The 22833-nt window shown below is 55.0% G+C and overlaps 3 protein-coding genes across 4 annotated transcripts in view; all 3 read left to right on the top strand.

Moving 5' to 3' along the window:
• The first annotated feature begins 344 nt into the window (after positions 1–344).
• HMGCL (3-hydroxy-3-methylglutaryl-CoA lyase) lies at positions 345–5206 on the top strand. Of its 2 annotated transcripts, none has more exons than XM_030464324.1 (9): positions 345–495; positions 1091–1180; positions 1461–1568; positions 1987–2082; positions 2566–2714; positions 3250–3313; positions 3605–3793; positions 3897–4022; positions 4495–5206. In XM_030464324.1, exons 1-9 carry the CDS (start codon positions 445–447, stop codon positions 4594–4596), a joined length of 975 nt encoding a protein of 324 aa, XP_030320184.1. In that variant the 5' UTR covers positions 345–444; the 3' UTR covers positions 4597–5206. The 2 variants fall into 2 exon arrangements, with proteins under 2 accessions (XP_030320184.1, XP_008494608.1); XM_008496386.2 differs by lacking the exon at positions 345–495 and adding an exon at positions 941–1010.
• A 6768-nt stretch (positions 5207–11974) lies between these two features.
• On the top strand, positions 11975–19589 carry LOC103530824 (CCN family member 2). The gene is made up of 5 exons (XM_008496417.2): positions 11975–12083; positions 16772–16985; positions 17331–17582; positions 18352–18560; positions 19148–19589. The coding sequence occupies exons 1-5, from the start codon at positions 12021–12023 to the stop codon at positions 19460–19462; spliced, it is 1053 nt and encodes a 350-aa protein (XP_008494639.2). The 5' UTR covers positions 11975–12020; the 3' UTR covers positions 19463–19589.
• A 1956-nt stretch (positions 19590–21545) lies between these two features.
• The window catches only part of EPB41 (erythrocyte membrane protein band 4.1), a 90908-nt gene continuing 89620 nt past the window's right edge, over positions 21546–22833 (top strand). The window contains exon 1 of the mRNA XM_030464615.1: positions 21546–21609. The gene's annotated coding sequence lies outside the window, so the exon portion shown is untranslated. The remainder of the gene's footprint in view (positions 21610–22833) is intronic.

The raw sequence follows: 22833 nt of genomic DNA on the forward strand, positions 1-22833 counted from the left end.
CACCCCAGGGTGGTTGTGAAGGTCCCCGGGGTGCTGCCCGCGGGTTTGATTTTGTTGCTCTACACCCAAAATTGTTGAAACGCTCCCAAACCCGGTGCAGGCTGAGCTCCTCCCCACACCCCGGCAGGGGCAGAGCCGGTGTTGTCAGAGCTATTACCCAATTCTCAAACAAGACCGGTACTGACGGAACCGGAGCACCGGTGACAAACAGGGACAAGGGGGGGAAATTCGGGCCAGCAGAGCCCGGGTGACGCCGGTGACCCCTGGAGCAAAGGGGGGGCACCCAAACCAAACACCCCCTGTTTGTTTAACGGCACCAGCCAGCCGAAAACCCGTCCTATAAGTAGGCAGCACCCCAGAGGTCCCGCAGTGCCGGTGTCGAGGACCGAACGGACCCGGTACCGAGAAGAAAACAAAACAAAACGGGACGGTACCGGGGAGAACATGCCGCAGGTTGACACCGGCTCGGTGTCGCGGGACGGGCAGCGGGGACAGGTATGGTTTGGGACTCTTCTACTGAACTAACGGGATGTGCTGCCACGGTACCGGTACCGGGATCGGCACCCCGTAGTAGCGGTACCGATATCGACACTCCGTGGCACCGGGATCGGCACTCCTGAGTACTAATACCGGGATCGGCACTCCAGGGTACCGGCATCGGCTCTCCGTGGTACCGGTACCGGGATCGGCACTCCTTGATACCAGTACCGGGATCGGCACTCCTGGGTACCGGTACCGGGATCGGCACTCCTGGGTACCGGTACCGGGATCGGCACTCCTTGGTACCGGCATCGGCACTCCTGGGTACCGGTACCGGGATGGGCACTCCGTGGTACCGGTACCGGGATGGGCTCTCCGTGGTACCGGTACCGGGCTCCGTGACAGCGCAGCCATTTCCGTGCCTCCCCCTTCGGTGACGTCACTGGGAAGGGGAAGTCACGTGAGAGCCGCCCAAGATGGCGGCGTCGCGGCGGGTGCTGCCTCAGCCCTGGGCCGTGTGGCTGCGGGCGGTGAGGGGGGAGCGGGAAGGAAGGAGGGGACGGGACGGGAGACAACGGGGCTTGGGCTGATGTTGTCCCTTTGTCCACAGGTCAGCGGCGCAGCGGCGGCGTCCGGAGCCCTCCCGAAGAAGGTGAAGGTGGTGGAGGTGGGGCCGCGGGATGGGCTGCAGAACGAGAAGGTAACGGAGGGGCTGGGGGCCCCTTTGCTCCCCTGCCGAGCTTCCCTCAGCACCTCCCGAGCTTCCCTCAATACCTCCCGAGCTTCCCTCAGCACCTCCCGGTGGGGCTTTTCTGGCCACCACCCAGCAACGCTTTGCTTTTATTTAGACACTCCTTTTTTTTTTTTTTTCCACTTCAGAGCTTCAGAACTCGAAGTTCAGGCCGTTTTGGGGTGTCCATGGGTTGGAGTGGTTTATTGTGGAAAGAATAAAGTGTTCTGTTTCTTTGTTTTCTTCGTAGAATATTGTACCAACAGCAGTGAAAATCGACTTGATCAACATGCTGTCAGAGACAGGGCTGCAGGTTATAGAGGCCACCAGCTTTGTTTCCCCCAAGTGGGTTCCTCAGGTCGGTATTCAGATGGGATTTAAAGACAAAAATGCCTATGAATAGATACCAGACAGTGTAATAGTGATGTGGTAGTAAAATATAGATGGTGTAATAACAGATAGGAATCCAAGGAAAACCTGCTTGCTCCAAAATCCTTGCTGCCGTGGTTTGTAACTGGGCAAGAAGCAACAAAGCCAAAAGTGGTGATTGCCACATCCCAGCCCTTCCCTTTGGACCCTGCCAGGAGCAAAAGTCCAACCCCAGTGCACACAGCTCAGGGGGGGCTCAGCTCAGCTCAGCAGGGTGCCAGGTCCCCACCATCCCAAATCTCTTCTCTGTTCCCATTCCAACAAGAAATTTTAAGAAATTTAGAAGTTTTATTTGACCCTTTGCAGAAGTGGATGTTGTCAAACCTTGTCCTGGTTTCCTTTTGCAGATGGCTGACCACACTGAAGTCATGCAAGGAATTCATAAATTCCCTGGGATCAGTTACCCCGTGCTGACCCCCAACCTGAGGGGGTTCCAGGCAGCGGTAAGGGATGGGAGCACCTCAGGGTGCTCAGGGTTTTGTGTCTCCTCCTAAAGAACATTTCCCCTGTGGTGAAGGGAGGGAGATGCAGCTCTGTGCTGGGCTCCTCTGGTGGTTCCTCTACAAGGCATTGTTTTGCTGGGGAAATAGCAAATTAATAGAAAATACCTTGATGTATTTGATATCATAAAAACCCCGTGATCTGTTTCAGCTGATGAAGGTGTTTTCAGTCTTATCCACACATCCCACAGCTGTCCATACAGTAGATGTGGATTCACTGCTGCACCTCTGACTTTACAGTTCTTTTGAAGACAAACTTGGGTTTGTCATTCTGGTTTTGGTGAAGAATGAGCTGAGGAAAGAATGGGAAGAACTGGGAAAAAAAAAAACAAACCAAAACATGTTTTATAAAATGTGAGAAGTGTGGTCGGGGTTGTGCCTTGCAAGGGAGATGAGTTGGCTTCAATCCCTTCCTCCTGCTGGCAGGTGGCAGCAGGGGCCAAAGAAGTCTCAGTCTTTGGGGCAGCATCTGAACTCTTCACCAAGAAGAACATCAACTGCTCCATCCAGGAGAGTCTGGAGATGTTTGATGAGGTGATGGCAGCAGCACGGACAGCCAACATTCCTGTGAGGGGGTGAGGAGCTCCCCATGGCATCCAGCAGCTCTGGGGGGCGGGTGGGATTTACCCCCTGGGAATCCAGCCTGAGCAGTGCTGGGGAGTGGGATTTAATTTCAGCTTGACCTTTTTTGGAGGGGTGTCTCCCCACCTGGGTTAGTGTTGGTTTGGAAGCAGCACCACACACAGGTGGTACCAGGTGCTGCCTTGGTGCCAGGCTCCTGACAGCTCACACTCTCCCAGATGGATTTGCCTTTTCTGTAATTAATCTGTCTCCAGCTTTACCACCAGGTGATCCAAAGGTTAGCTCCACAAACCCAACAGTCCCATCTGCTCTTGGCAAGTTTTTCACATCTGGGGGAAGAAGTAATTGTTGAGTAGTTAATTGTGTGAGCTTTGTGTGGGCTTTGCCCACTGGAGTGATTCTTAGAACACAAAATTAACTCTCCTGTTATACAGAGCATGCAAAATGCAGCACAAGCCCTGACTGACCTGACCCCTACAGCCTCACCTCAGTTCTCTAGCTAAAAGTGCATATTTCTTTTAACCACAGGTATGTTTCCTGTGTCCTTGGGTGTCCCTATGAAGGGAAGATTTCTGCTGCCAAAGTTGCAGAGGTGAGTTCATTGTAACCATGACCAGGATTTCTGGGAGGGTTTTAGCTCACAATTGGGCATTGGGGGGGGCAGGATGTGTCCAACCACTTAACTGAATAGTGGGGGCAGGCTGAGGAACTTGGACCTTGCTGGATCTGACCAAAACAGACAGGGAATTCAGGGAGCTGTGGGGACCTGGGGATTTTTGATCCCAGAGAAGAACCTTCTGGCTGCTGTGTTCCCATCCCTCTGTCTCCACCTCGGGAGCTGGCAAAGCTGCCTTTTCAGTGGAAAACCTTGGCTTTTGGGCAGGTCTCAAAGAAGATGTACTCCATGGGGTGCTATGAGATTTCTCTGGGTGACACCATCGGCGTTGGGACCCCGGGCAGCATGAAGGAGATGCTGGCAGCTGTCATGAAGGAGGTGCCAGTGGGGGCTCTTGCTGTTCACTGCCACGACACCTACGGGCAAGCTCTTGCCAACATCTTGGTAGCCCTTCAGGTAGAATTCTTGCAGTTCAGCATCTCCCCTGGGGTTCCAGCCACACTCCTGAACCCCAGGCTGCTCCTTGAGGAGGAGTTTCCTGACTGAGTTTTCTTTGCAGATGGGGGTGAGCGTGGTCGATGCTTCCGTCGCCGGCCTTGGGGGCTGCCCCTATGCCCAGGGAGCCTCAGGAAATGTTGCCACAGAGGATTTGGTGTACATGCTGAACGGGCTGGGCATCCACACTGTGAGTGTCACCAGCTGAGCCCACACCAGGGCTCTGGTTGGGGTTCAGAGCTCAGAGCAGGGAGCCTGAGCGGGGTGGGTGCAGCTGTAGGATTGCTCTGGCTCTGCCTGAGGGCCTTGTCCTGCCACACCAATACCCCCACAGCCCCTCTCCTGCCACCCCAATCCCTCCACAGCCCCTCTCCTGCCACCCCAGTCCCTCCACAGCCCCTCTCCTGCCACCCCAGTCCCTCCACAGCCCCTCTCCTGCCACACCAATCCCCACACACCATCAGGACCCTCCTCTCCCCCCCATTTTTCATCTCTCTCCCATCTGACCCTGGCTCAGATTTGTACTAATGAGCAGCAGCACTTCAGGGCCTCATTAGCAAACCCTCCAGGCTCCCTCATCCCCTGCTTGTCTCTCCCAGTTGTTACTGGGCAGCTTTTCATGGCAGAAGTGGTGCCAACGTTGTGTCCCTGTTCCCACAAAGGGTGTGGATCTGCAGAAGCTGATGGACACAGGCACCTTCATCTGCAATGCTCTAAACAGACGAACCAATTCCAAAGTGTCCCAGGCCTCCTGCAGACTGTGACCCTGAGCCAGTTCCTCCTTGGGTCAAAGAAGAAGAAAAAAAAAAGGATCTGGTGCTGTCTGGGTGTCCCCTCCCTTCTGCAGCCACTGCTCTGCAGTGCTCTTTCCACACTCAGCACTTGAACTGGAATCTGTGAAGAAATGTAAAGAAAAAACCTAAGTCTGTGCTCAGCCTTAACCACTTGTCTGAGAGAAGGGAGGACGTGGGGGAGCTGAGGGAGAAGCTGCACCCCCTGACACCAGCTCAGCACAAAGTCTGGTGACATCTGCCTCAAGAGTGTGTTACCATGAGCCACCAGCAACCAGGAAACCAATGGATCAACCAGGGGATCAACCAATAGGTCAACCATCCCATCAGCCATCCCATCAACCATCAGATCAACCATCCCATCAGCCATCCCATCAACCAGCAGCTTTTCCAGCCAAGGCACAGCTCCAAGTCAAGCTCTCCCCTTCTTCCCTTCTCTCTCCTCACTACAGTTTTTAAGACTGAAATGGGAAGGGGAATCCTTGGACCTTCTTTCTTAGCATTTAGGGGGTGTAATCAAGGGCTGTATCTGTTGTAAGATACTTCTAAGTACTAGGAATAATAAACATTTTATTTAATATTCTTTAATATTTAATATTCTGTTTAATATTAGGAATTTGAGTTAACTAAACCAGTTCCAGAGAGCTTTTGCTGCAGGTTTGGCTCCCAAGTGCCTCTTCCCCCAGCACTCCATGTGCTGCATCCTCCCCTGAGAGCAAAGAGTGAAAAACACCCCTGGTGGCCCCTGAGGGAGAGGTAAAATCAATATTAGGTAAAATAATGAGGTAATTATTAGGTAAAATAACGAGGTAATTATTAGGTAAAATAATTGAATGAACTCTTTATTTGTGAGACCAGAAACAGCACACGAGCCCTGTCCCTCCCGAGGCAGGGGTTGAGTTGTAGCTGTCCCTCCCCTCACTTAACCAACCCGTTGCAATGGAAGAAGAAACTGACACTGAAATGAGGCAGAATCGGGGAAATTGGGGGGTTCGGTGCCCCGTCCCGCCGCCAGGGGGCGCTGCAGCCCCTTCCCCCCCTCCCAGGGAAAGGCGAAAAGAGGCCAAAAAGGGGAGATTTTTGTGATAAACCCAGAGCCTGAGTGCTGGGGGTGCTGTGGGTGGGGTTCCCTGTGAGGGTTAAGGCCACGGGAAGTTTTCAGGGGTCACTTTTTGCAGTGTTTTGCAGGCCCCTTGGTGTGGAGTTTTGGATGGGAATTACACAGCAGTGGGAGAGGGGCTGAGGGGTTGGGGGGGGCTGAACTCTGGAGGTTTCAGCCTGTTGGGGCTGTGTGAGTTGCAGGTGGTAAAGCAGGAAAGGCTCATTGATTCCAGCAGAAGTTGTTTGTGTGAGGGGATGGGGTTTTAGGGCAGAGATCCTGTGAGCTTAAGTGATGCCAGAGGTCTCTGGAGAGGTGGGGTCTGGTGAGAGTTTTACTTTGCACCCTTCCTGAGTTGTAGAGACACAGCAGTGCCTGGCTCACCCCCTAGGAAAATCTCCCCATAATTTGGCAGAGTGGCAGTTTAATCACAGAATGGTTTGGGTTGGAAAATTCATCCAGTTCCAACCCCCCTGCCATGGTCAGGGACACCTCTCCCAGCCCAGGGTGCTCCAAGCCCCATCCAACCTTGGGCACTGCCAGGGATGGGGCAGCCACAGCTTCTGGGGGAACCTGGGGCTCAGCACCCTCACACCAAACAATTTCTTCATTGTGTCTCACCTAAATCTCCCCTCTCCAAGTCTGAAATCATTTCCTCTTGCCCTCTCACTCCCCACCCATGTGAAAAGCCCCAGACCAGGCTCTTGGGTCAGTGCAGAACCTGGGGGTTCTTGCAGTAGCCCATCCCTAGGCAGACCTGGTGTTTGTCCCTTCTTTATCCCAAGCCATGAGCTCCTCCTGTGCCTCCTCTGCAGCTGTTGTCAGGACCACCTCCCATAAGAGTTCTGTTCAGAGACATCCCAGCTGCACACCAGAGGAGGCCTGGAGAGCAAGAGCCCTCCTTAAATGAGCCTGCCTGAGTCCACCTTAAACATGCCCTCCCTCCTTGCAGCTTTCCTTCAGGATAATTAAGCATGCAGTAAGTTAAGAAGTGGAAAAAGCCCAGGAAGCCTCCATTCCACAGGTGGGTGCAGCTGCCTGCTTCCTCCTGCAGTTCTGTGCAAGCCAAAGCCTCCACACAACAGCTCCTGCCTCACCTTTCTGTCCAAATTTTACAGCTGTTAGAAGGTCTCAGAAGGTCCACCAGTTACAATTACACAGGGCCAGGTGGAGATCTGTGCTGGTCTGCAGGTACCAGGTCCATTTTTATTTTTAATTGCACCTTGACAAACCTCAAGCCCCACAGTGGTTTCCTGCAGCTTGCGTGCAACATCACCCTGGAGGTCTGGGGTTTTTCTGCATGGATGCTGAGCCCCAGGGACCTTGGGGCAGCTGCCTGCACAAGCTCACCTGGTGCAGAGCCTGCCCTGGGACAGGTCTGCACATCCCACCCTGCCCCCAGGCACAGCCAGCTCTCTGCTTGGAGCCCTCTCCCCACTGCTTGTTGAAGGGGTTGCAGCTCCAGCCTGCCCAGGGGGCTGCAGCAGGGCTGGGGGCTCCACCAGGAGCTCTCACCCAGGGCCTGGGCTTTGCAGGAATTCCTTCTGCCTTTCTGCAGGATACAGACACAGGTGTGTCTGGTCACTGCTTCTTGGTGCAGGATTTTGTGTATTATTTAGGCAAAATCCACAGCTTGTGTTGGGCAAAAAGTAGGTGAGATAATTAGGGTGCTCCTAGCTGGCCTGGAAGCCTCCCAGGCTGCCTGGCTGGGGGAAAAGGCCAAATTTATCACAGAAACAGGGCAAACAAAGTCAAGCTTCCACAACCAAGGCCTGTGGTTTTTTGTACAGAGCTCCACAGCTGCAGGACTGTCCCTTGGGAATGTTTCCTGTGTGTCTGTGGAAGTGTTGGCTTCTTACTGCTCACCTGGCCTGAAAGGGGAATGCTGGGCATCAGCATTGGGTGTCAGGGGCTTTCCTGCTGCTCCCTCTGTGCCCTTGGCTGCACACTCCCTGGTGAGCTGCACAACTGGCTTTTTGCCTCCTGCAAGCTGGAGGGAGACATTTTAATTTTTATTATTATTATTATTTTATTTTCAGAAGGCAACGTGTGCTGTTGCTGGCAAGCTCTGTTTCTAAGCACTGTCAGCTTCCAAACTGGTGATGCCAAGAGTGTTTTTATATAGGTGCTTCCTTTACAAGGACACCAGCAAGCCCCCCACCCACCCCAAGCATTGCACCCCTTGGCTTTCATTTCACAACAAATCCTCAATTACAAAGCAGTGTTCCTCCCAGAACTACAATAACTGCAGACTTCATTAGTGAACTCTTCAACCAGGGACAAGATTTCTTCCCTGCTTGACAGCCCCTAAAGGATGGGCACAGCAGCAAGCCCTGGGGCTGTAGTGTCTGCCAGGCCAGGCAGAGAGGGGAATCCTGGCTCTGCTGGATTTCCTGCACTCAGGATTTCATCCCAAGGCTGTGCTGGAGTGGGGAGGGTTGGTTTGGGCTTTTCCTGCCCTTTCTGTCCTTAGGGCAGGGGTAACTTTTCCCACCCAGGTTGCAGCTGGCTGTGCTGTAGCCTCTGCTGAGCTCTGGTTCTCACTTTCTCTCCTCTTCCATCAGGATGCAGCAGCAGGGACAGGGGCTGTCAGAAGGCAGCTCAGGAGCTTTGGTCCTTCACTGATTACAAAGGGATCTTAAAGAGATTAGGCTGCTGATGGAGATGCCTTAATTAAGTGTCTACAGATTAGATGGCATCAATCTGACCCCAATTGTCCCTCTAGGCAGATGCTGAATTAACACTGAACTTGAACATGGGTCTGGAAGGGACCATCTCAGCTCTTGAGTCCCTGGGAACCTTTGTTGAACCTTTGTTTAGCCTCAGAGCTCAGTTCAGGATTGCTCCTGGGTCCCACCTGAGCTGCAGAGCTCCTTGACAGCCCTGAGAGCCACTGATGGGGTTTGTCCTTTTATTACTAACACAACACAGGTGGAGACATCAGCAGTGTCACTGGTGTCCTGCAGCCTCACAGCACTGGGAGGAGGCTGGATGAAGGTGCCCAGCTGATCTTCAGAACTGCTGCTGCTTCCCAAACTACAAACAGCCTCAAAAAGGGACAGGATTCCTTCGTGCCCCAAATCTGGCTGTTGCTTTAGCCTGGGTTTAGCCAGGATGCATCAAGCAATTATCAGCAACTGGGGAATGAACAATGAAATGAAACTCAACCTCTCTGCTGGGCCAAATGTCTGTGTGGTACCATTTCAGCAAGGCTGAAACCAGAGTCACTGTCTGTGATCTGCTCCAACTTGGGGGCTTTTACCAGGGCTGACCAGCTGGGAGAATGGAAACTTTCTCATGGGGAGCAATCCTGAGAGCCACCAACATGCCCTGGGGACAGCTGGGTGGCTTTGAGACAGGGACAGCTTTGAAGTGGATGAGGACAGGGTTCTGTACTCACCTTGCTGCTTGTACCTTTTTATTTTGCTGCTAGGAGAGGTCACACCGAGCCAAAACCTGCCTATGCTTGCTTTAGTTTTATTCCTGAGCCTTACATGATTTTAATAATTATCTAAATGTCTTTTTTTTTTCTTTCCAGTTACTGTGAGTTCAAGAAAGCCACTGGATGGGGATGGTGAGTGAGCTCAGCAGCACACAACAAGGTGAATTAAACACCCACTATTCTGTGCTTGGGGGAGATTGTAAGCAGGGCTGACATCTTTATCTCTTCACTTGAAGCAGCTCAGGCAAAAAGAAGTGACACAAATCAGTGTTAACTTGGGTGTTTCCTCCCTTTGATCATTCTGAGTCACTCAACCTTCATGTTCTTCCCTTGCTTCATGGTATGTGCAGTGGGGTGAGTTCAGCCACAAGCATTGGGGGTACTTTTGGTTATCCCAGTGCCCTAACAAAATGTTGGGCCAGGGGTGCAGGGACCTCTCTAGCATTTGTCCTTCATGTCCCTGCTGCTCAACTCCTTTTTACCTTTCAACTCCTTTCATGGAAAGGAGCCTTTGGGGCAGGCATGCTCTGGGATCCCAGAGGCAGAGAGGGCTCCCCCATCCCCAGAACCCCTCCCGTGGAGGGCTTGGTGCTGCTCCTACCACTTTGCAGGGAGGATGCTTGTGGTAGATACTGGTTCTGCTCTCTGGTAGAGGAGCTGGAGCAGATCCAGCCTCATCTCTTGGCAAGGCAGGGGACTCAGCTGGCGTGGCAGAGCTGTGGTGGCTTGAAGGATGAGCAGGATTGCAACTCAGGACATTTTCCTTATGCTGCTGTTCTGGGAAGATGAAAGCATCCAGGTGGATGATGATGAGCAGCTTAGGAAGGGTGGTTTATAATCTAGTTACTCTTTTTTGTTGTTGTAGGTTGAAAACTGAATCAGCCATCCCAGTGCTGGTGGTGTGTTCCCTGCAGAACCCCTGGCAGGAGAGGGAGGTGATTTTGGTTGAGCAGCTCCCTCCAGGTCATGCAGCAGGTCAGAAAAATCTTTAAGGAGCAGAATTTGGGAGATTGTGGCTCAAGGTGCAACCTTGCTGCTCCTCAGCCAAGGAGCAAGGGATGAATTGAGCACTGTCCTCCTAAAACGGGCACAGATGTGACACCTCCCAATGCTCCTTGTGGCTTGGAATTGTTCTTGTTGCGTGAGAAAATGAGGCCAGAGGTGTGGAGCTTTTTATTTCTGTCTCATTTAGGAGCAGTGGGAGAACATCCTGTGAGATGTGAGCAGCTGATTTCAGGTGACAACACAGCTCAAGGTGCCAAACCTTCCCAAAAAGGGGGAGGAATGTAGACCTGTAATAATAACCTGTAGCTCCCAGCTGCTCCAGGGCACTGCTGTGTTTGTGCCACCTCCAGTCCATTAAATCTGTTGTCTGGAGACCTGATCCTTGGCTGTGACATTAGCAGAGGTGGCTGTAATGGGAATGGTTGTGAAATCCCTTGCCTGGTGTTAGAGGAGCAGAAAGAGGTGCAGCTGAGGTGGTTTGCTTGGGGCTAATGCTCTCCAGCCTCAGATCCTGAGGGGCTTTCCAAGTGCTCATTAATGAGGAGTTGGAGTTGTCTGTTCTCAGCAGTGGCACAGAGAGTGTGGAGCTGATCTGATGTTGCACAGGGACCTGAAAGGACCTGAGTAAAATGCAGGGCTTGGTTCCCAGCTCAGCATTCCTGCAGGAAAGAATGAGGCTGAATCTAAACAACCCCACACACACTCCCTATGCTTTTCTTGATGTCCCGTCCTGCTTCCCAGCACTGCTGGGATGGGGTGGGGACCCTGCTGCACCCTGAGGATGCTCCTGCCCTCTGCTCTGTGCTGCCCCAGAGGAAGTTACACACATCTTACACCACTTTAACCCTGACAAAAGGCACAGCTCTGTCTTTTTAAGGCCACTTCATGTGCAGCACAGAGGATTCCAGCCTGGTACCAACCTCCTGTCACATCCCAGCCCAGCAAGGACTGAGAGTGCCCTCTGCTGCACTCCTCATCTTCCCATGGCAGCACTCTGCTTGTTGTTTGGGAATAAACAAAACCACTCCTTTAATACACAAAACAACCCTTTCATATTCAGAAGGTCTTGTTTTGGGGTGTTTTTTTCTGGTGCAGGCTCTGCAGAAGCCAGGCTCTGCCTTTCAGCAGCAAACAGAACAGATTGGCAGCCAGGATGCAAACGGCAGCATCAGTCCCCAGGCACCATGAAAGGGAAGTGCTGCCCTTTATCAACAACCTTCACCCTTTGGCTTTTTAATTGCCTCATAAAACAAGCAGCCCCTCTTTGAAGGAGTCCAGACAGAAGCTTTTATAGCCGTGGAATGTCTCGTTTCTCAGAGCTGGCAGTGCCAAGCAGTGGTGATGCACGGGCAGCTCCGGTACTGAATTGCAGCTGCCAGCCCTGAGCTTTCCACCTCTCCCTCCTGGTCAAAGCAAAAACATTGAGCCCTCTGCTTATTTCAGCCCTAAGGAATGGATGTAGGTAAGGAAAGGGAGGGTTGTGTCAAGAACATTGTCCCACACTTCGTGCTTTTGAAGTTAAAAAGAGGAAAAAATAACAAAAATTAATCCTGCTTTTACTGGGCTTTGATTTACCCACGTGGAAAGTCACCAGCTGTGCCGACAGCCCCGTAACCACCAGGCCCACAGGAATCTCCTCCTGTTCCCTGGAATTTGGGCACTTTTTTTGTTGCACCCCTTTCTGCTTGCTTCCCAGATGATGGCTCTGGCTCAGGGCACGCCCCCTCCAGGATCCTATTTAACCAGGAGCTGATGAGCAACTGGCTGCAAAGAGAGAGGAGAAACTCGGAGGGAGAAGGAGTCAGTCAGTCAGCAGCCTGAATCCCCTCCCTTCCCTTCCCTTCCCTCGGGATGTCTGGCAACTTGGGGACAGTGACCTGGACCCTGTTCCTGCTCCTCCTTGCAGCTGGCTGGGTATGTATGGCACTGCAGCAGCTCTGGTTGCTGGCATTGCAGCTTCTTGCTTTGATGATGGGAATCATAGAATCATAGAATCATAGAATGGGCTGGGTTGGAAGGGACCTCAGAGATCATCAAGTCCAATCCTTGATCCACTCCTGCTGCAGTTCCCAGCCCATGGCACTCAGTGCCACATCCAGGCTCTTTTTAAATATCTCCAGGGACGGAGAATCCACTACTTCCCTGGGCTTTGCTTTGGGCTGGGTAACTCTGCCCAGCTGCCACCTGCCCCCCAAGGTTTGCTTTTTGGTTTTTTCCCTGAGAGAAGGTTGGTTGGTTGGTTGGTTGGTAGCAGGGGGTGGGACTGACCCAGACTGGGAGCCTGCCTGGCATCCAGACACCTTGGTGCTCTTGGCAGATGTGCATGGAGTTTGTTTCACTCCTCTCCAGGGAGCTAAAAGCCAGCCCTGCTTTACAAGGGGAAAAGAAACCAGGAAGAAGAAGTCACTGAGTTTCTGTCACTGCAAGTGATACAAGGCTCATATCCCAGTTCTTTGCTGTCCCCATCCTTCCCCACTGGATCCACCCATGTGTTCCCCAAAACAGTGATTCCCAGGGGGAAATAAGGCTGCAGCCTCTCCAGAGCAGGATTTGTGCCTGGCTGTGTGTTGATACAAAGTGCTTGACAGAGGAGCTGCTGATCCTGCTCAGGACTTTTCTGTGCTGCTGCAGTTCCAGTGCTGCACTCACTGAAATGTCTCAGTTGCAGTTTGGGATTGGTGAAGGAGTCGGGTTCACAGAGCCTTGCGTGGCTTTTTGTGCTTCTGGTTCATAAGGTCTGTTTGATCACTCAGTGTTCAGCATGTGCCAGCCCCTTCCTTGCCAGGAAAGGTGTCCTGTGCACCCAACTTCTGCCTTTTGGGATGGTCATCTTGGTTCTATCACTGGCCTGCCTTGGGCAGCAGCAGATTGGGTATGTAAATAAATCCCATGGCTGTGATGCTTTGTTACTCCTCTGGGATGATGACGTTTTCCCCTAAGCCTGCCTGGGAAATGGGACTTTTGACTGGTTTTAAGCTCTGAGTGGGATGGTTAGTGGATTGAGTAAGGAAGCAGGAGCTGTTACTCCTGGATCTGCCTCCCAGGGGAGGTGAGAGCAGGAGCAGGAGTGCTGCCTGCTCAGCCTGGGAGAGTCTGCAGGGGGGGAGCAGGGGTCTTTGTCTTTCATCCCAGGCTGTGCAATGTGGGAAAGATGCCTTGAGAGCCTGGGATGGAGGGAGAGCAGATATTATCCATGATAATGCAGTTTTGGAGTGTGAGAGTGGCTGTGTTTTGGCTGCTTCATCTGCTGCCAGTCTTGGGAATGTGACAGAGAAGCTCTCAGGTGTTTATTGTGTGATTCCCACCTTGCAGCATTAACCCCTGACTCCCACAGCACTTTGCAGCCAGCCAGCTCAGCTCCAAAACACCCCTTCCCCAGCCCTCTGAATGCCCAGGCTCACCTGAAAAATCCTCCTTGGTTTGGCCCTCATTGCTCATTCCCTGTGCTCACAGACATGGATCAGGAAGGATCCTGAGGATGGCACAGAACTGCTGCTCGTGCCCCCACCCCACTCCTGAGGCTGGAGGGGGAAGAGTTTTTCTGTGCATATGAAGCAGGAAGAAGGTTCTTATCTTTTCTTTCCCCCCCAGGTAGCTGGGTTTGGTGCTGGCAGCTGGGAGGAAGCTTGTTCTGGCTTGTTCAGCTGAGCAGGTGGGACCTGGGACTCAGTGGAGTGTGGAGCAGAGACAAGGGAATTCCTCTGCTCAGGCTCTTTGTGTCCCCTGGTGCTGTGCCCATCACTGGGGGGATGCAGCTCCACACGAGGTGCTTGTGATGGGAGCTGACACTCCAGGCTTTAGCACTTTCTGAGATCTTTCTGTAGCCTTGGTCTCTGGTTCTGTCCTGCTGCTCCCAAAGTGCTGTGCCAGCAGCAGAACCAAGGTCAAGGCTGCACTTGAAGTTAGGATCCTGTTCAGTGCAGGTAAAGGTGTCATTTTGGAACAGATCCTTCTCAGAGGGGAAGGGAATTAAATCTTGAATCCCTCTGTGCCCAGCTCAGTGGCACGTTGAGTGGGAATGGTTTTATGGGTCTGTAGCAAAGCCTGGGTGTGAATCCTGGGCACAGTTTCTACACTGTGTTGAAAAAAAACTCTGTGAAGCAGCTCTTGAAATTAATGCAGGGTGTGGGGTGCTCCCTGCACACCCCTTTTTCAGCCTCTTTGAAATTGCTGTGGAAGTAAATTAAGTAATGGAAGTTGGTTCAATGTTGACTTTCTCCCAGCTGTTCCCAACTCAAGAAGTTCCCCTTGCCAGGCAGCTCTTCCAGGGTCCCTGCTGAGTGTGCAGGAGCTAAAAAAGAGCTCAGCTCATTCTCTGCTCTCTTGGGCTCGCGGGAATTCCAAGCAGCACGAGCTGAGGTTGCTCAGTAATAAATAAATCAGAGGAGCCCAACAGCCCCTGGGGCCAGGTGGGTGATGAGGGGAGGCACATCTGAGCTGACTGATTGGAAAATCTCAAAACTATTGGAAAGAGCCCCAGGAATCTGGGGATGAATTGGGCCTTTTACACCCTGCTTGGGCTGCAGTCACCCATCAGGTCTCAGGGCTGAATCCAGATGTTCCTGTGCTGAGAAGCAGCTGTAAGATAAGGAGGAAGTGAAGCTGGTTGGGAACAGAAGGTAAAACCAGGTGGTTGAGTTTTATGGGGGGGTTGAGTTCTTAAAGGAAATAAACAGCACCAGCACTGATTAACGAAAGTTGAGTTGGGGTGAATTCTGTTGCTTTCCCTCTGATCCCCAAAGAGGCTCTTTTGGTTTGTTTTGCAATAGGAGAGCTATTTTGAGAGCTGTTCTTCAGATGGCCTGTGGCTGACACTGCGCTGGAAAATGCTTGTTGTCATGATTCTGGTTTTTGTTTGTTTTTTTCTTAATAAGTTCATGGATTGCATCTTAATATAGCCCCTGTCTTAGGAATGCTTTGCCTCTTTTGTGATCCCATGTACCCCCCACCCACCCCCTCATCCATGGTTGAACAACACATCCTCTTGGCAGCTACAGTGGTTGCATACATGAAAAAAAAACCCAGTAGGAAAGCATTTCTGTATTTTTAGCTTCTTTTATTGCACTTCAGCAGTGGGGAAGAGATCCCTGGGCCGTGCCAGCTCCCAGCAGTGGCTCCAAGGCTGAGCACAGCTGGCTGCAGGCAGGAAAGGTTTGTTTCCAAAATACTTCTCTGCTAAGAGTTCCCAAGGGGAATTACATCAATTCCTGCTGAGCAGGGAGAGACTCTTGGGAGGATTTGGGAGTGAAGATTCGGTCTGATCCCTGTCCTACACCACACTGTGCTGATTGTCAGAGGAACACAAGGCCCTTGGCATCGTCTGACCCCCGGGGGAGCTGAAGTCAGAGCAGCTGCTTTAAGCAACAGTCAGAAGAGCTGGAAAACTTTTCCTGCTATTATTGGTGACAAACACAACATCCAAGGAAGCCTTTTCACAAGCAAGGGCTGGATGGGGTAGAATAAGTGCAAACAGAGCTGCAGCAAGATCTTTTTTTTTGGCTTTTGTTCCAGGTGTTCCCCCATCCCACCCTCTCCCCTCTCCCTGGGTGGCAGTGGGGCTGTCAGGGGGGCTCTGCCCTTCCTCCCCACCCACCCTGGGGTGTGTGTGTGTGTGGTGCAGGAGCTCAGGGCAATCCAGGAGCTCAAAATGTTTTTCTGGCAGCAAGGGCTGGAGCAGCAGCTGCCCCACATCGTGCAGCAGAGCAGAGCTTTGCATCCCCCTCCCATACCTGGGGTATTTCAGTGGGCAGAAGCTGAGCAGAGATCCAGGCTGGAGCTGGCACACTGCTGTTTCTGAGCAGGTACAAGAGGATCTTTCCAGACCATGTGCTCTGCACCTTTCACCTGTGGCTTTTTATCTTGCCCCAATCCAGAACTGAACCTGGTGTGTCTGCTCCAGGCTGCTCTGGGACAGGAATGCCCCAGAATTATCGGGGTGTTGGAAGCATCCTGGTGTTTCTGGAGGAGGAAACCCTGATCTCTGTTCAGCACATGATAAAAAAGCCCAGGGTGGGTTTCAGCACTCCAGAAATGCTGCCAAGGGAAGGTTGGGTTTGCTGTGTTCTGTGGAAAGGGGAATAACAAAGACAATAAGGGATCCAGGGGACAGAATGGGACTCAGGAGCCTTTGGGTCAGTTCTTAGGGCTGATCCCTGGGCAGGTTCATCTCACTGTGCTCCTTGCTCTCCCCTCTTTGAGCAGGGTCTGATGCTGCTGCTTTGCTGTGCTCTTCTGGGCGGTGCTGTTATAGAGCAGGGAAATTCTTCCTGTTAATAATTACTAATTTATTGCTTCCAGGGAAGCAGGGGGCTGAGCTGTGCATGGGACTCCAGGCTACTGCTTGTCCTGTTTGTTTTGGCCCTGCTTCTCAGAGGAATCTTTTTTTTTTTTTTTTTCCCCTCGTGAGCTCCAGATGTGTTAGGGATGAGGAAAAGATGAATCTTGTGAGTCCTCAGGAGCTGCTCACACACACACATCCCTCCAGCACTGCTCTCCAGTGGGGGCTGAATGATCCCTTCCCTCCTCTTTATGGGGTCTCTGTGCTTGACCCAGTCTCATCTCTCTGCCTGCCTCATTCTCTCCATGTTTTCTCTTCCCTCCAGGTAGAGCCAGAGTCCTGCAGCTCCCCATGCCAGTGTCCCTCCCAGCCTCTCCAGTGCCCTGCTGGCACCAGCCAGGTGTTGGATGCCTGTGGCTGCTGCAAGGTGTGTGCCAGGCAGCTGGGTGAGCTCTGTTCCCTGCAGAAACCCTGTGATCACCACAAGGGACTCTACTGTGACTTCTCCAAACCCCACAGAGGCAGTGGGATCTGCTTAGGTGAGAGCTGTGTGTGTTCTGCCTCTGCTCGGGTGGCCCCTCCAGCCCCCTGCCTGCAGGATTGAAGCTTAGTAAGGAAAATGTGGGTGTAATATCCAGTGGGTGTGGAGTGCCTAATGAAGACTGGGAATGGGATGTGTGTAGAGCAAAGGTAAATCACTGCAGGAATTAACTCAGGAGCGTGGAGGAAGACTTCCCATGAAGCCAGGACAGCTTCCTAGAGAAGTGCTCTTCATTTCACTGGGGTTTGGGAGGTTTGCTACAAACGTTTTGGAGTGAGAATCTCCTTAGGGGAGAGATCCCAGAGCTTCATCTGCTCAACTTCTCCTCTTCCTCCTTCTGCAGCTCGGGAGGGTGGGACCTGTGACCTCCTGGGCAGGATCTACCACAACGGGGAGAGTTTCCAGCCCAGCTGCAAGCTGCAGTGCATCTGCATGGACGGGGCCATCGGCTGCATCCCTCTCTGCTCCCAGGACCTCAGGCTGCCCTCCCCCGACTGCCCCAACCCTCGCCGGGTCCGGCTGCACAACCAGTGCTGCGAGGAGTGGGTCTGTGAGGAGGGCAGGCAGGAGAAGCCCCTGCAAACAGCCAGGGCAGGTGAGTGGGGGGCAAAGGGACCAGGAAGGACTCAAACTGCATCTGGGTTGGCACCACAAGTCACAGCTCTGTGACCCCACGCCACTCGTGGTGGTGGCTGCTGCCCGTGTGGGTACCAAACCTTGGGCTCCAAACCATGAAGGTGAGATCTGAGTGATGCTGGGGAGGCTCCCACAACCTCTGGTGTCACAGCAGGATTGGGCTGTGCTACAAAATACCCCTCTGCTTCCCTCCATCCTCCTCCTGCTCACAGGGAACAGACCTTTGTCTCTGAAGAGTCAAACCAGGTTGGGTGCAGCCTCCCAGCCTCCATCCCAAGCCCTGATCATAGAATCATAGAATCCTAGAATGGGCTGGGTTGGAAGGGACCTCAGAGATCATCAAGTCCAACCCTTGATCCACTCCTGCTGCAGTTCCCAGCCCATGGCACTCAGTGCCACATCCAGGCTCTTTGGAAAGATCTCCAGACACGGAGAATCCACTCCTTCCCTGGGCAGCCCATTCCAATGCCTGATCACCCTCTCCAGAAAGAAATTCTTTCTCATCTCCAACCTAAACCTCCCCTGGCACAACTTGAGACCCTGCCCTCTTGTCTTGCTGAGAGTTGCCTGGGAAAAGAGCCCAACCCCCCCTGGCTCCAACCTCCTTTCAGGGAGTTGGAGAGAGTGATGAGGTCTCCCCTGAGCCTCCTCTTCTCCAGCCTCAACACCCCCAGCTCCCTCAGCCCTTCCTCACAGGATCTGTGCTCTGATCCTCACCTCTCTCTCAGTTTTCAGGAAGGACCCAGCACACAAACCAGAGCTGAGCAACCTGCAGGAGAACTGCTTGGTGCAGACCACGGAGTGGAGTGCTTGCTCCAAGAGCTGTGGGATGGGCATCTCTGCCCGGGTGACCAACAACAACCCCCAGTGCCACCTGGAGAAGGAGACCCAGCTCTGCATGGTCCGGCCCTGCGACTTCACCCTGGAGAAAACCAAGGTACAGGGCTTGGGGAGAGGGGACACAAGGGGCACCCTGAGTGCCAGGGACGACCCTGCCCATCTCACGGAATGCCACGCTCTGTGTCCTACTGACTTGAGCACAGGCCCTATGAGGAAGGGCTGAGGGAGCTGGGGGTGTTGAGGCTGGAGAAGAGGAGGCTCAGGGGAGACCTCATCACTCTCTGCAACTCCCTGAAAGGAGGTTGGAGCCAGGGGGGGGTTGGGCTCTTTTCCCAGGCAACTCTCAGCAAGACAAGAGGGCAGGGTCTCAAGTTGTGCCAGGGGAGGTTTAGGTTGGAGATGAGAAAGAATTTCTTTCTGGAGAGGGTGATCAGGCATTGGAATGGGCTGCCCAGGGAAGTAGTGGATTCTCCGTGTCTGGAGATCTTTCCAAAGAGCCTGGATGTGGCACTGAGTGCCATGGGCTGGGAACTGCAGCAGGAGTGGATCAAGGGTTGGACTTGATGATCTCTGAGGTCCCTTCCAACCCAGCCAGTTCTAGGATTCTATGATGGAGGCAGAGCACAAGCCTAGGTGGACCTTTTGCCTCTCGTGTCCTTGGTAACCCATCTGCTCTCTCCCTAGAAGGGGAAGAAGTGTGTGAGGACCCCAAAGCCACGCCGGAGCCTCCACTTTGAGTTTTCTGGCTGCACCAGCACCCGTTCCTACAGACCCAGGTTCTGTGGCAGCTGCAGGGACGGGCGGTGCTGCACCCCCTCCCTCACCAGCACCCTGGAGGTGGAATTCCACTGCCCCGAGGGGGACTTCTTCCACAGAAAGATGATGTTCATCAGGACGTGCTCCTGCCACCACGACTGCCCCCGAGACAACGACATCTTCCTGGCCACACACCACCGGAGGATGATTGGGGACCACATCAGGACAGAGGAGGGGCAGTAACCCTGCCTCCCCGTGCCAGACCCACAGCCTGGGCTGTCAGGAGGGCTCTTTGGTGGCTGTGTCCCAGGACTCTTCCCCCTCTGTGAGGGGCTGTGCTCTTCAGAACGTCACCCTTGGCCACCAGTGGCCCTGCTGAGCAGTGGAGGGGCAGGGGGAGCAGCCCCAGCCCCCTGCCCCTCACCCTGGTGCTGCAGAGCTCAGTGCTGGGACAGGAGCAGGCAGGAGCTGCCACCTCAATCCCTGTCCCCGCTGACCTGATGGGAGAGGGGATGAGAGCCCTGTGGCTCCAGCCCAGGGGACACCCGAGCTGTAAATAATTTACCTCACGTTGGGCTTTTGGGTTGGGGTTTGTCTTGTTTTGTTTTTTTTATTTTTAAAAGGCTTTTTGTACAGTTTTTATATCCTTTCAGCCCAATCTCTTGTGGGCCCCTCTCTCTCCTGGCCCTCCAGGTCTGCTGGGAGCTTTTCCTCCTCTCCTTTACAGTTTCCAGGTGGAAAACCACCCGGAGGTTCCCTTTACCCAACACTAATAAATCCCTCTTTTATTTTTCATATTCCCTGGCACCATCCCTCTGCTTCTCCCTCGGGCCCTTCCCCAGTGCCTCCAGCTTGCTGGCACCAGTGGGGGACCCTCTGCCAAGCTACTGGTGTGGGGGGGATGACACTGGGAGGGTTGGGTGTCCAATTCCCCCTCCCCAACCTCAGCAGGGTCGGTGTCTGTGTCTCACAGCACCCACAAAATGGGATTTTGGGGCCACACACCCACGGATGATCAGAGCCCCCCCCGTGCTGGCTGCAGAAGGACCCAGAAATCCTTAATTCCTGATTAAAAATAACCCGGGAGCAGATGTGAGCAGAACTCCAGCTGGGGCTTTGTGGGGCTTAACCAGCTCAGGGCATCACACAGGGCACGGGGGCTCTTCCCACCCCCCCAAAAACCTTCCCTTCCCTCCCTGGGCACAGAGGGCACAGCCCGGGGGTGCTGAGCCCCGGCAGGATCCGTCCCATCGCTCTCGGAAGGGTCCCAGCCCCCGGGGAGGGGACACGGGGACAATCCAGGGCGGTGTCCGTGGGCACCTCCCTCGGGGACCCCCATGGCGGGGCCACCACGGCCACGCCGGGGCCACCACCCCAGCCGATCCCGCAGGATTCCGAGCTCCCTCAGCCCCCGGCAGCCATCCCGCTCTCCGGGCAGCCCCTTCCCCCTTATCACCCGTGGCCACCACCTGCGTGGCACCGATAGCCCGGGCGGGGCCCCACGCTCAGGGCACGAGGCCACTCCTGGGACACCCACGAGCCCCTTATCGGTCCCGGCCACGCTGCTGCGGGTGGGGTCAGCACAGGGTGAGCGGGGCCGGGGCTGTCCCGGAGCCTCCGGATCCTGTGGGAAGGGGAAAAATTTCCCTTAAAAAAATGTTAAAGAAAGGGAAAAAGCCACGAGCAGGAAACTCCCCCCAGGCCGCGGGTCCGCCGGGTCCCGGGGCTGATTCGGAGCTCCCGGCGGCAGCCCCGGGGCTGTGGGTGTGGGTGTAGGTGTGTGGGTGTAGGTGTGGGTGTAGGTGTGTGAGTGTAGGTGTGGGTGTGTGGGTGTGGGTGTGTGGGTGTAGGTGTGTAGGTGTAGGTGTGGGTGTAGGTGTAGGTATAGGTGTGGGTGTAGGTGTAGGTGTGTGGGTGTAGGTGTGTAGGTGTAGGTGTGGGTGTAGGTGTAGGTATAGGTGTGGGTGTAGGTGTGGGTGTAGGTGTAGGTGTGTGGGTGTAGGGGTGTGGGTCTAGGTGTAGGTATAGGTGTGTGGGTGTAGGTGTGCAGGTGTAGGTGTGCAGGTGTAGGTGTGGGTGTGTAGGTGTGTGTGTGTATGGGTGTGGATGTGTGTGTGCGCTCTCTGTCCTTATATGGAGCGGTGACGTCACGGCTGCGCTGCGGTGATGTCACCGCGCCCCTTCACCTGCAGGCCCCGCCCACTGCAGCGCCGCCGGCTCCGCCCCCTCCGCGCGCTGACGGCCCCTGACGTCACCAAAGGGGCGGGGCCCGGCTGCGCGAGGGGGGCGGGGCGCGCGCTTACGTCAGCAGGGGGCGGGGCCGGGGGCGCAGGTGGAGGCAGCGCCGGGAGGAGCGGAGGGGACGGGACGGGAGCGGCGGCCCCGGAGCGGTACGGGGGGTCCCGGGGGGCTGCAGGGAGGGGACCCGCTGGGTTGGGGGGGGGGGGTGTCTCTGGGGAGGTCACAGCAGGGTCGGGATGGGTGTGGGGTCACAGGGGGTCTCTGGGGGGGGGGGGGTCATAGAGGGTTCAGGCCGGTTATGGGGTGGGGGTCCCGGGGGTCCGTAGTGGGGGGAGGCGGCTGTGGGGTGGGGGGATCTGGGGGGCGAGTGTCGGGGTTGGTCTGGTTGTGGGGCGGGGGGGTTATAGGAGCATTTGGGGTGGGCTGGGGGCACGGGGGGGTCAGGCTGGTTGTGGGGAGGGGGTTGTGAAGGGACACGGGGGGATTGGCAGCGGGGTCAGGATTGGGGTCGGGGGGGAATGCGGGGTGACCTGGGGGGAGCCATAGAGGTCAAGTGAGGTGTGGGGTGCTCTGGGGTTTAGGGGGGTCGAGTTGGGTTTGGGGGACCGGCAGTGTGGGACATGGGGTTCTGGGGACCCGGGGGTGTGCTGGAGCAGGGGGGGAGCAGGGAGGCAGCGGCTCAGGCAGCGTGGGGGGCTGAGGGGGGACGTGGGGGGGCCCACAGTGGTCTGGGGCTCAGAAGGTGGATGGGATGTGGGGTCCTGCCCGCCCCCCGCCCGGGGGTGTCCCCCATAACGCTGTTCCCGGGGGTGCAGCAGAGGGGTCGGGGTGGGCACAGCCCCGGGGGGGGTTGGGTCACCCCGCGGGTTGTCCCCCCGAGGAGGTGGCAGCTCCTGCCTTGGTGTCGGGGTTCGGTTCTGGTTTCTCGGAGGCGTTCGGTGCTCCCTGGGGTTGAGCCCGAGGTGCAGCGGCTCGGGGGGGTGCGGGGTGTGGGGTGGCCTCGCTCCTTCCCCCCTTTCCAGGACCCCCTCTGTCCCACCGGGAGGGTTCCTGAAGGCGGTGGCCGAGCACCGGGAGCCTCTGCCCGGCACTCGCTGCCCCGGCACGGAGCTGAGACCTCCCCGCACCTCCCCGCACAGCTGTGGCCGTGGGGGTTCCTCACTTTCACGCGGGGTCTCCCACGCTCCAGAGCAGCGTGGGGCAGGACCCGGTGTCCCCAGCGCTTCCTGCGGTCTCCTCCTTCCCTCAGTTTCGCCCTCCCGCAGCTGTAGCAGGACCAGGGGTTGCTAAACCTGCTGGCTCATCCCCGCAGTGGGTTTCTGCTTTCCCCGGTTCCCGGGGGGCTGGGTGGGTGCCCCGGGGTCGGAGCTGCT

The sequence above is a fragment of the Calypte anna genome, chromosome 23 (assembly GCF_003957555.1).
Source record: "Calypte anna isolate BGI_N300 chromosome 23, bCalAnn1_v1.p, whole genome shotgun sequence".
Lineage (NCBI taxonomy): Eukaryota > Metazoa > Chordata > Aves > Apodiformes > Trochilidae > Calypte > Calypte anna.

Bases quoted from the DNA above. Each gene is read 5' to 3' on its own strand.
- HMGCL (XM_008496386.2), top strand. From the start codon at position 957: ATGGCGGCGTCGCGGCGGGTGCTGCCTCAGCCCTGGGCCGTGTGGCTG. The intron at 1,181-1,460 runs GTAACGGAGGGG...TTTTCTTCGTAG, and splicing joins ATGGGCTGCAGAACGAGAAG to AATATTGTACCAACAGCAGT. The intron at 2,083-2,565 runs GTAAGGGATGGG...TCCTGCTGGCAG, and splicing joins TGAGGGGGTTCCAGGCAGCG to GTGGCAGCAGGGGCCAAAGA.
- LOC103530824 (XM_008496417.2), top strand. From the start codon at position 12,021: ATGTCTGGCAACTTGGGGACAGTGACCTGGACCCTGTTCCTGCTCCTC. The intron at 16,986-17,330 runs GTGAGAGCTGTG...CTCCTTCTGCAG, and splicing joins AGGCAGTGGGATCTGCTTAG to CTCGGGAGGGTGGGACCTGT. The intron at 17,583-18,351 runs GTGAGTGGGGGG...CCTCTCTCTCAG, and splicing joins CCTGCAAACAGCCAGGGCAG to TTTTCAGGAAGGACCCAGCA.